General features: G+C 38.1%; 1 protein-coding gene across 9 annotated transcripts in view; it reads right to left on the minus strand.

Annotated features, from left to right (window-relative positions):
* MARCHF8 (membrane associated ring-CH-type finger 8) overlaps window positions 1-12,964 on the minus strand; it is a 131,601-nt gene that overhangs the window by 52,241 nt on the left and 66,396 nt on the right. For 2 of the 9 annotated variants that reach the window (XM_087862932.1, XM_087862931.1), the window contains exon 3: window positions 4,580-4,658. The exons of 5 other annotated variants lie outside the window; for them this stretch is intronic. In XM_087862932.1, the coding sequence (XP_087719058.1) occupies window positions 4,580-4,658 (79 nt within the window). Of the gene's footprint in view, window positions 1-2,404; window positions 4,249-4,579; window positions 4,659-12,964 lie in introns of those variants that run through there. 2 more of the 9 variants (XM_045809871.2, XM_087862935.1) reach the window with 1 other exon arrangement.

The following is a 12,964-nucleotide window of genomic DNA, read 5'->3' on the forward strand; positions in this document are numbered from 1 at the left end:
CAATCCCGACTTTACCTTATATCTGACAACAGCATAGTCTTTTATTTCCCAAAACTTTTTATTTTGAAAATTTTCAAATCTACAGAGAGTATGAAAGAATAATATGATACCCTATATCGTTCAACTAGATGCATCAACCGATTTAAAATTTGCCACATTTTCTTTCTCTCTCTGATACACACACACACACACACACACACACACACTTTTTCCTTTCCTTGTTATTTTTCTTTTTCTGGCAGAACCGTTTGAAAGTAAGTTGCAGGGGCGCCTGCGTGGCTCAGTCAGTTAAGTGTCAGACTCTTGGTTTCAGCTCAGGTCATGATCTCAGGGGTGATGAGATTGAGCCCTATGTCAGGCTCCATGGTCAGGAAGGAGTCTGCTTGAAGAGTCTCTCTCTCCACCCCTCCCCCACTCACTCTCTCTTGCTCTCTCCCAAAATAAATAATAATAAATCCTTTTTTAAAAATTAAAAAACTTTAAAAAAAGTAAGTTGCAGACATTATGCACGTTACACTAAGTATTTCTGTATGCATTTTCTAAGAACAAGGATATTCTTCTGTACAACCACAATACCATTTTTAAGTCTAAGAAAACTAACCACAAGTCTATACTTACTAATACATAAACAATATTCAAACATCCCAGTTGTCTCAACGCAGTTTATAACAGCTTCTCCTGTCTAGCAAGTTCTATTAAGGTTTAAACATTATATTTGGTTGTTAAGCCCCTTTCAGTCTAAAATAGTATCCCCATATTTTTCTGTTTTTCATAATAAATAATGTTTTAAAGTGAAGGGTACAAAGTTCAAATTTTCCTCAAAAAACTCTTAGTATTATCTTGAGCTTAACAGAGTAATTTTTTCAAAGTTATCAAAGTTCACTTATTAGAAGACTCTGGCTAGTCTCTTGTCTGTTATATTCCCAAAGACAACTGCTATCCGTGCGCTGGTTGTGGGAGGGCTACTGAGGCCAAGAAAGGAGGACAGTGATACTCACTGAGTGACGACAAGAACTAGGCTGATAAGCAGAGGCTCATCCAAGTTCGGCAGAATCCTAGGTCACACAGTGTATTTAAAGAGAAGACCTTTGCTCTCGGGGAACAAACGTCAATGAATTTTGGGGGACAGTATGAATCACCTGAGCATGTGCTTCACAATTTGGGTGTGTGACTCTGCTTATTAGTGCTAATTACACGGCTAATAATACATCAGCATTATGCCTCAATCAGCCTAAGCCTAATTCAAAAACAAAGCCCCACGGTAAAAGGTATTATTAAGACTTTCTTGTAACTGCAACCAGTACTAGTTATTCACATATTACCTAAATACTATGAATCTGACAGCAGTCCCCTGCTACTTAAGACAGACTTTTGAAATGTGGTAAATTTAGTTCTTTATAAGCAAACACAAAAAACATACAAACTCAGCATCAGGATGACTGAATAAAAGGGGCAATATTTCATGGCCGGTGCAAAAGTGGCATGGAAAAAAGATAAAATATTCTCAAATACAGCAAGCACTAGAAGTCACCGGGGGTGCTTGCTGCCATGATAAGGGATGTCTGTGAGATAGTGACTGGAGATGGTGACTTCCCTTCCTCAGCGTCCTGTCACACACCCTTTTTTCTTCTCAGGCAATTCATTCTAACCGACAATTTTATCTCCTCTTAGGGCCTCCTTTACTGTCTATATGGTACCCAACTCCAAAATTTCTCTCTTTCTAGCTCTTGCTTAAATAGATTCCTCTCTAAAGATTCAGACACAATTGAATTCTGGATATCTTCAGGTGGCCCACCCACAAGTACCTCACACTTTCATGTTCACCATCAAGTTCACCATCCAACTTCCCCATCTTTCTTAACCTGCTGTCCTTCCTCTATTAAAGTGACTGTCTCGACCAGACATCACCTCGCCATGACCAACACAATCCATCAGCCACCCGCACTGTCATCAATCCCACCTCCAGTCCATCTCCTTGTGATCTGCTCACTTCTCTCCCCCCGGTACCACCTCCCTGGCTTAGGCCATCATCACACAGAGCACTAGCTTTCTGAGTGCTCTCCTCCCCAATCCCCTTCACCAAACTATGGTTACTTTACAAAAATAGAGCTCTACCCTTCCCTGTTTCAGTTCCCTTAGCACCACTGCAGTTACTCCCGCCTCATCTCACTGCTCCCCACCTGACACCTCAAGCTCCATCATAACGAGTTTTCCTCAGCACCTCACATATACCATCCTTCGCTTCTCTAGGAACTTTTGCCTTGTACTATGCCAAACACTCTTCTCCTCTATCTCCAACTAACTCTTACTTCTTAAGACTCATCTTTGACATCTCCTCTTTCAGAGAAGCCTCCCTGTCACCTCGAGACTGGGTCGGGGTGCTTCTCTAGACTATGGCACTTACCACACCGAACTGGGTAACTGCCTATTCTCCCAGGAGCAGTATGCAGAGCAGGAAGAGGGAGGCCGAAGTACGGAGACCAACATGCAGGCTGCTGCAGCAGAGAGCCGACCAGGACCCGGACCACAGACGAGGCGTGGCTTACAGAAGCATAAGGCCTGGGAGAGATTCGGGCAGCACAGTGGGCGTCTCTGTGTTACGCAGCATTTATGCCCAACATCTGACGGCACGCACCATGTAATGGGTGCTTAATATACATTTGTTAAAAAAAATGAACAGATCAATGAAGACAGAAGATAAAGACATAAGGAAGCAAACAGAAAAACATCTGACTCGAGCTCAGTCTAGACTCACTGAGCGCTGGGGGAATGAAGACACGGAGCAAGCGGAGCTGGGCCAGTTTCATTAGGAGGGACGTGTGGTTTGCAAAGATAAAGGCCAGCGGCTGGCAGAGCAGCATGCAAAAAGCAAGTGAATGAAGAGCATGAGTGTGGAGGTTGGGTGTGAATACCAATTCTGACACTCGCCAACTGCCAACCGGGGAGCCCCAGGAAACTCATCCAACTGTTCTGTGCCTCATCTGTAAGAGGAGGGTGCCTATGGATGACAATGATAATACCTAACAGTACCTGGATGAGGATCAAATGAATTCGCTGAGTTAATATTTGTAAAGTCCTTAAAAGAACAGTGCTTCGTATAGAATAATCATGATATAAGTGTGTTAAATTAAACAAATCCTTAGTAGTATCTATGCAGATGCAGTAAAAATGGCCACTTGTTTAGTGAATAATTAATTAATGGATGACTGCTTACATCCACTTACTGGAAGGAGATGTATCAACCATATTTACTGTAAAATGTGAAGAATTTTCTCAACTAGAGTTTTAGGTAACACAGCAGAGTTGTTTTTACACATATACACGCAATTCAGAGTACACTGGGGAAACTGGAGCTTCTGAGCTATACCAAAAAAATATAACACCCTATTCCCATCTCTAGTCACATATAAATCCTGGAAAAATATAGCAAAATAATTTTTACTACATAGCCAAGCTCAAAAGCAAGAAGAAAAAAATCCCAGGGGCCAAGAGCAAGGAAAAAATTTAAAGTCAGAGCATTAAACAACACGCTAAAGCTAAAGGAAAGAAACTTGAATTATATATTCACAGAGATAAAGAAAAAATTTACAAAGCATAATGCAAAGACAGGAAATTTTAAAAATGTATGAAATAAAAACATGTAGACATTGAAATTATGACCTCAATGGCAGAACGAGACCTGGTTAAGGAGTGGGTTAGTGAACAGAAAGAGAATGCTGAAGAAATCGCCCAGAGTGCAGCACACACAGACAGGCAGAAAGCATGGCAGAAGACAGTGAGCTTTATTCTCAGAGAGGAAGAATGACGAGAATGGGGAAAAGGCAATATTTGAGGAAATAATGAGTGAGGGCTTTCCAAAAGTGAAGAAAGTCCTGGATCCTCAACTTCAAACACCTAAGTTCCAAGCAGAAATGGGATAAACAAAAGCAAAAGCGTAACTAGCCACATCACAAACCAAAAGATCACCAGTTACGTGCACTGGGGAAACTGCTGTCAGAGAGTTCGCTGCATTCTCTGACATGGCTCTTCCTATCTCCACCGCCACATTATAGGCTCCTCGAGGGCAGGATTCTTTCCAGTACATAATACACTGTTAATATCTGCTTGATGCATAAATAAAAGTATAAATGTGTGCAGTGAATTTATATTCATGGGAAAGCATTTTTAAAAGGAAACAAAATAATATGGAAGAAACATCACACAAATTCAAGGGTCCATGGGTAACACATTCCTCTTGGGACCTACTTCTCCATTTGTGTAAAATAAAGGAGTCATATCTCAATGATGTCAGATATAAAAGCCCCTAAAAAAATATTACAGGATACAATAATATTATTTGAGTGGTTTTCTTATTTTCTTATTTTCAACAGGGTTACTGACAGGAAATCTGAACAACTACGTGCCTCCTAGTTGTTTAACGCAGGTACGGCAGCTCTAAGAGCATAGTGACAAGCCACAAACCGTAACCATTGAGTCCTGAGGTAGGACCCAGACAAATATATTTATGCACCACCTTCGGTCAATTTTCATGGCACACACCCAAGCCAACCTCATAACCAAACCAGACTCTTGGTTTTACCTGCATGACATGGAGTCTCACTAGATCACCATCACAGAGCTCAGCTACAGTCATTCTGGGCATTCTTCCATCTCCATACCTAAATAAGTAAACAGCGAACCATTACCAGTCCAAGACTTATGTGAGAACTGGCTGGGAAAAGTAAGCTGTTAATATATAAAATAGCTAGAATCAATACTGTTGGCTTTTGACTAAGAATATTTAAAATGGCAGGACCCTGAAGTTGTTTGTAATTTTATCTGGATTCAAGCTTCAAAATCTATGTATGCAAAAGAAAACATAACAGTTCAAACTGATCAACTTGTATTTAATGTGTGATAACAGCATGCTTTTCTATTTCTAGAAAAACATCTAAGCTTATTTCCTCATTCTTAAAGAAAACAAGCCTTATAAGGCAGAAAATAACAATTTAGAAAAGAATTAGAATTTGTTTCTTAAACAGTGAGTGTGCTACAACTTTCTGTGAGTGCTTGAGCAAACCAGGAGTTACAATGATAGGTTTGATTACCAGGCAGGAAAAACATGCTAGGAAGTAGATTTTTAAAAACCACTCCAGGGACCAAGGAAAGGTAAACAGATGACAAAAGAAATCTTTGTTTCTAGGTATGAGAATATTAATCTCTTGGGCTCTTGCAGGTAAAGTAGATAGATGATTCGAGAAGTCATACAAATGATCTCACACAGGGTGACACTTAACCAGAGACAGTAATTTGGGACAGGTATATTTTAAAGATGTATATTCATCTCTTCATTTAAACACACTTACATGAAGAAACTAGGAGTGGTCCAAAAGAGAACAATCAGAATGTTGAGAGATTCAATTTTGTAATACGTGAAATAATGAATTTTTATGTTGCAGAATAAGACTGATGGTTCCTGGAAGAAAAAGTAAGACTGCCCATAAAAGAAAGCTACAGAGAGTTTGTCCTTATACTGGATCTCAAATCTCTGGTCACCTAAAAAAGAACAGAACTACCTTTGGAAGCAGTGGGTCAGTGCCTTGAGAGATGCCCTAATGGTGCCCCAAGAACAAGCCAGCCACAATGATACAGAGCAGGTTCGAGCAATAAACTGGGAGTTGGGCTAGATTCTGGGATGTTAAAACGCAGATTTTACTATTTAAAAAGGGAATGATTTATCGAATAGCAAAAAGAGAATAAGTAAGAAGTAAAAGTGTAGTGATTATGCCTCAAAATACCGTCACAAATTGAGAGGCCATCTTTTCAGAAGATGTCAGGTAAAGATGAGTACAGTATTAGCTGCCAGCATTCATGTATTTTCATAGCAAATATAAATGTGGTTAGATGATCATCATTCTATAAGGGCATATAAACTTATGTGTAAAAGCAAATGGAATACCTATGTGCTTAACTCATTGAAATTACATATTGTATAAACTGTCTTTCCAGTAACATCTTATTTCATTAAGATATAAGTGTTTATAAATATACATGGCAAAGCATAAAAAAAAAAAAGATCATCATCCTGATGCTTCATGGTAAAATCAGAAGCAAGATGTGAGGCCAATGGGGCCAGCAAAAGAACTGTTTATAAATACATAAAAGAAAAGAGTACTTTCTTTTCCCATGGAACTTATTTACTGTTTCAATGTAAGCTATTCACTGAATTACCTTTTTGTTTATCCTTTTCAAGAAATACCACAGTGTAGGCCAGTTCATTCAATATCCATATCAATTTCATTTTAAAGGGGTATAAAGCAGAAATTTTAAAAAATATATATATATATTTTTTAAAGATTTTATTTATTTATTTGACAGAGATAGAGACAGCCAGTGAGAGAGGGAACACGAGCAGGGGGAGCGGAAGAGAAAGAAGCAGGCTCATAGCAGAAGAGCCTGATGTGGGGCTCGATCCCGTAACACCAGGACCACGCCCTGAGCTGAAGGCAGATGCTTTAACCGCTGTGCCCCCCAGGCGCCCCTAAAAATATATTTTCTGAACAATCTTGTAATATGGGTTCCAGGCATAATTATATTGTGCTTATTCAATGCACTCACACTCAAAATTTTGATTTGGAGATGATACATGGGGGAGAAAAGCAGAGGGCAGAGCATCCATTTTGCCAGACCAGATAATGGCAAAAGTGAGTGGTTCTAGAGCCAGAAGCTTCTTCCTACTTCAGCCAAGTCTGTAGCAGTGTGGCAGCTTTTCCAACTATGGTAAAGATAGTGATTTTTTTCACCAGAAGTGGCAACAGCAACTTTCTGATTTGTCAGCTGATCCCAGCAGAGCAATCTTAGAGTGCTGGGATTAGCTGTTCCTGGAAACCCAGCCTGCTCCTCCAGCCCTTCAATTACTTTGTAGCATCTACTACTTCCCTATATTAAATCCCTCTCCTTAAACTAACTGGAAATAATGCTGTTGCTTATAGCGGACCCTTTCAGTAAAATGGACATAGGTTTGGAAAATAATTTACAAATATTGTCAAATTTCTAAACATTGATTTGATGGCCAAATATAAAATTTGTCTTTTAGACTTTCAAAAATACATGTTAAAAATCCTACTTAAATGCACAGAAAGAAGGATATTTTAAAATAGGCCTGAGTGGGATGCATGGGTGGCTCAGTGCTTTCTGCTCAGGTCATCATCCCAGGGTCCTGGGATCGAGTCCCGAATGGGACTCCCTGCTCAGCGAGGAGCCTGTTTCTCCCTCTGCCTGCCACTCACCCTGCTTGTCCTCTCGCTCTCTCTGACAAATAAATAAATAAAATCTTTTAAAAATAAAATAAAATAGGACTGAGGATAGGAAAACATCAAATAATGGGGAAAGGAGACAAAAGAATGAGAAAAACATGGATTCTTTAAAATGGTAAAATTATTGGTGTGAAAAAGAAAAGAGAACTGGCAGAGAAATACAGAAAACTCTAAGTTAATCAAGTGGAAATGTATTTCAGATAGTACAAATTCCAGATGCTGAAATTGGAGAAGGAAAAAAGTTTACAAAGATATCCACCACTTGGTATCTTAAGTCAGTTTTTTTTAATAAATTTTTTAAAGTTTAATTTGGATCTTATGATCAAAAAGTTGAACAGAGACATGGAAGATATAAAGAAAGGATCCGAACTGAACTTCTAGAGACAATAACTATACCAAGCCTGAGATGAAAAATACACTAAAAAGATTAACAGCGGACTAGACGTGGAAAAAGAAAAGATTAATAAACTCAAACACAGCAATTAGAATGATCCAAAATAAAACACAGAAAGAAAACATACAATTTTTAAAAATGTAAATAAAGCATAACACTGGACAATTTCCAAGAGTTAATGTCTGAAATGGAGTCCCCAAAGGGAGGGAGCAGAAGAATATTTGAAAATTACTCCAAATTCAATGGAAACCATAAATTCACAAATCCACAAAGTTCAACAAACCCCAGACCCAGGAAATGAACAAAACAAGGGGCGCCTGGGTAGTTCAGTCGGTTGAGTGTCCACCTCTTGGTTTTCAGCTCAGGCCACAATCTCATGGGTCAGAAGATCAAGCCCCGCATCAGGCTTCACACTCAGCTGGGAGTCTGCTTGAAGATTCTCTCCCTCTACCCGTCCCCACCTCTGTCTCTCTCTTAAATAAATAAATAAATAATCTTAAAAAGAAATGAGGAAATCTTAAAAAGATAAAGAAGAAAAAGAAAGCTGAAAAGTTCATTACCAGCCAACCCACATTATAAGAAATGTCAAAGTCCTTCACAAACAGACAATGAATGACAGAAATGGTATGTATAAGAGTAAATAGATATTTTTCTTATTATTTTAATCTCTTTAAAAATGTTTTTTAAATGATGATATTATAACCCTGGGATTTATAACATATATATAAGAAAAACGTAGGATAACAATACCATAAAAGCCAGGGGGAAAGAAACGAAAGTATACTATTGTAAGGTTTATATAGTATACTTGAAGTAATATAATATCACTTGAAGGTGATAGACTAGACTGTCACTAGACTGTGACAAGTTAAAAATGTATACTATTATAAACCCTGAAAAAAATTTAAATTAAAAAACCATTAAAATAAAGAGTTATAGCTTATAAGCCAACAAAGAATTTAAAAAGGCCAAAAGGGATGAGAAGGGGAACAAAGGCAGATGAGACAAAGAGAAAACAAATAGGAAGACTTAACCCAACTGTATCAATAATGTCTTTGGATAGAAACGGTCCAAATATCTAAATAAAGAGCAGAGATTGTCAGACTAGATAAAAAAGACCCAACCACATGCTGCTTATATACGAGCACCTTAAATATAAAGACACAAATGAGTTAAAAGCATAAAGACAGAAAACATGATGCTATACTAACACTTATCAGAAGAAAGCTGTAGCGCCTATATCATTCACAACGTAGATTTCAGAGCAAAACATATTATCATCACGATAAAGATAATCATTTCATAATAATAAGGGCTTATTTTATCAAAGGCCAAACAATCCTAAGTGTTTATGCACCTAATAACAGAGCATCAAATACATGTAGCAAAATTGGGAAAAAGAACACAAATCCAGAATTATAGTCAGCAATTTCACTACCACTCTTTCAACTAAAAGAACAACCAGATTCGAGGATATAGTAGACTTGGAAAACACTACCAATCAACTTGACCTAACTGACATTCATAGAACACACCATCCAACAATGGAGAAATACACATTCTTCTAAAGTGTACACTGCACTTTTATGAAAAGAGACCAGTTCTGTGCCATGGAACAAGCCTCGATAAATTTTAAAGGATTTAACTTATTCAAAATATGTTTACAGACCAAAATGGAATCAAATTAGAAATAAATAAGAGCAAGATCTCTGAAAAGTCCAGAAATTTTGAAAATTAAATAACATATATCCATGGATCAAAGAAGAAATCAAAGGGAAATTAGAAAGTATTTTGACTTTACATCAAAAACTAGGGATGTACTGTATGGTGACTAACATAATATAATAAAAAAATATATTATTAAAAAAAAGTATTTTGAACTGAATAAAAATGAAACTAAAAAGCAAAATTTGCCAGATGCCACAAAAGCAGAAATTGAGAAATTTATAATCTCTAAACACCTACATTGGAAAATAAGAAAGGTCTCTAATGAATCATTGAACACTACATCAAAAACTAATGATATACTATACAGTGGCTAACTGAACATATTTTAAAAAATTAAAAATAAGATTATTTCAATCAAAAAAAAAAGAAGAAGATAAGTCTCAAATAAATAACCTTGGCTTCTACCTTAAGAACTTAGAAAAAGTTGGGGCGCCTGGGTGGCACAGCGGTTAAAGCGTCTGCCTTCGGCTCAGGGCGTGATCCCGGCGTTATGGGATCGAGCCCCACATCAGGCTCCTCTGCTATGAGCCTGCTTCTTCCTCTCCCACTCCCCCTGCTTGTGTTCCCTCTCTCACTGGCTGTCTCTATCTCTGTCAAATAAATAAATAAAATCTTAAAAAAAAAAAAAAAAAAAAGAACTTAGAAAAAGAAGAGCCAATTAAACTCAAAGGAAACAGAGGAAAGGAAATGATGAATATCAAAGTGACAACAAAGAAAATCTATGAAACTGAAAGAATTCTTTGAGATCAATTTAACTGATAAACCCGTGACCAGATGATCAAGAAAAAAGGATAATCAGTGCTATAAACTGAATGTCTGTGTCTCTCCCAAAATTCATATTCATATGTTGAAATCCTAATGCCCATGTGATTGTATTAGGAAGGGGGACTTTGCATGTGATTAGGTGAAGAGAGCAGAGCTCTCATGAATGGAATAATGTCCTTAAGGAGGCCTCAGAGATATCCCCCTCACATCTTCTGCCATGTGAGGCTATAACGAGATACCTGCAACCTGGAAGAAGGCCCTCAGCCGGGATCATGCTGGCACTTTGATCTGGGACTACAGAACTATGAGAAATGAATTTCTATTGTTTATAAACCATCAAGTCTGAGGTATTTTGTTATAACAGCCCAGAATGGACTAAGACAATAAGGGAACATTATAAACAATTTTATGCCAATAAATTCAACAATGAGACTGACCAATTCCATAAAAGACACAAATTATCAAAGCACATTAGAAAAGAAACAGATAACCTAAATAACCTTATATTAAAAATACTGAGACTTTAGTTTAAAACGTGCTCACAAAAAATGTCCAGGGGCACCTGGGTGACTCAGTCAGCTGAGTGTCTGACTCTCGATTTCAGCTCAGGTCGTGATCTCAGGGTCATGAGATCAAGCCCCATGTTGGGCTCTGCATGCAACAAGGAGTCTGCATGAGATTCTCTCCCTCTCCCTCTGCCCCTTTCTGCCCCTTACACACATGAGCTCTCTCCAAAATAAATAAATAAATCTTTAAAAAAAAAATTTTCCAGACCCAGACGGCTTCACTGGTTAATTCTACCAAACTTTAAGTTAGAAATAGTAATGCCAATTCTATTTAAACTCTTCTAAAATACTCAAGAGGAAGAAACAACTCCCTAATCACCAATGAGGCTGGTATTGTCCTTACGACAAAGACATTACAATCAAAGAAAACTACAGACCCATATCCCCTTTGAACACAGGTGCAAAAAGTCTAGACAAGAATTCTAGAAATTCAAATCCAACCATATATAAAAAAGTTAATATGGTACAACCAAGTGTGGTTTATACCAGAAATGCAGAGTTGGTTTAACATTCAAAAAAAATAAAAACAAAAACCAACCAGTGTACTTTGCCGTATTAACAAACTGTGATGGTTACTTTTATGTGTCAACTTGACTCGGCTAAGGGATACACAGATAGCTGGTAAAACATTATTTCTGGGTACATCTATGAGAGAGGTTCCAGAGATATTAGCATTTGAATGCCCCCCAAAGCAGGTGGGCATTACCCAAATCCACTGAGGGCCTGAATAAAACAAAATGGCAGAGGAAGGGTGGATGTGCTCTGTTTGCTTGAGCTAGCACATTCACCTATACTGCCCTTGGATATCAGCACTCCTGGTTCCTAGGCCTTCAGACTCCAGCCTTTAGAAATAAACTGAAACTTACAACATTTGCTTTCCTGGTTCTGAGGCCTTTGGATTTGGACTAAATTACACCATCAAACTTCCTGGTTCTCCAGTTTACAGATAGCAGGTGGTAGGATTTCTCAGCCTCCATAATCATATGAGCCAATTCCTATAATAAATCTCATATCTATGTCTATATATCTACAGATAAAGATATCTTATTGGTCTCTGTCTCTCTGTCTCTCTGAAGATCCTTGTCCCTCTGAAGATCCTTGACGAATATACAACATAAAAAAATAAAAACCATACAATCACCTCAGTAGACAGAACTGCAAGAACTCTGGTACTTATGACTCCATCCAAACCCCTGCACCAAGAGACACTAACACTAACTGGCATAGTTTCTAACTTCTCATGGTTGTGTCCCTAGAATGATGATTATAACCCTCTTAAGTTCCTGCCTGGAAAAACTCAAGGTTGCCAAAAGCATTTACTGTTTGTTCTAGCCAACACCTGAGGATAGGGCCCCTATATCCCAATCTCTGTAGGAGAGTACAAGCCTAGCTTGAGTAAGCACCAGGTAGCAAACCCAGATGGTTTAATCACTCCTTTCCAACTTTTTGTAAATTTCTACATCCCTGACTCTGCTCAAGCCCCCACTCATTTCCCATTTGTTCCTCCTCTCCACTCCCTCATTCTCCTTTTAAAATATCCTAGTCACCTCCACACAAAAAGAAGCTGAGTTCAGTTCACACTGGACTCTCCTCCCCACTACAATAGTTATTACTGAATAAAATCTGCCCTTCCTGCTTTAACTAGAATACAGCTTTATCTTTGATAAGACACAGAAAAAGCATTTGACAAAACCCATTATCCATTCCTGACCAAAACTCTCAGCAAACTACAAATGGAAGGGGAAATGAACTATGAGAGACTATGGACTCCAGGAAACAAACTGAGGGTTTGGGGGGGGGGTTGGAGGGGTGGGCTAGTGAAGGGAATTACGGAGGACACGAATTACATGGAGCACTGGGTGTTACATGCAAACAATGAATCATGGAACACTACATCAAAAAGTAACGATGTACTGTACGGTGACTACCATATATCATAATAAAAAGAAAAAAAAAGAAAAAAAGGAATGTAAGAGAACTTCAACCTGATACAGGGTAGCTACAAAAAACATACAGCTAACATCATACTTAATGTTGAAAGTATGATGAAAGCATACTAAATGCTTTCCCCCTAAGATCAGGAACAACACAAGGACTAGAGATGTTCACTAGGACAAAAAAGAAGGAGGGAGGCATCTATATAAAAAAGGGCAGCATAAAACACTATTCACAGATAACACAATTGCCTATATAGAAAATTTAATGGAATTGAGCTA

Source organism: Ursus americanus, chromosome 6, assembly GCF_024610735.1.
Source record: "Ursus americanus isolate L20-20 chromosome 6, mUrsAme1.1.p, whole genome shotgun sequence".
NCBI lineage: Eukaryota > Metazoa > Chordata > Mammalia > Carnivora > Ursidae > Ursus > Ursus americanus.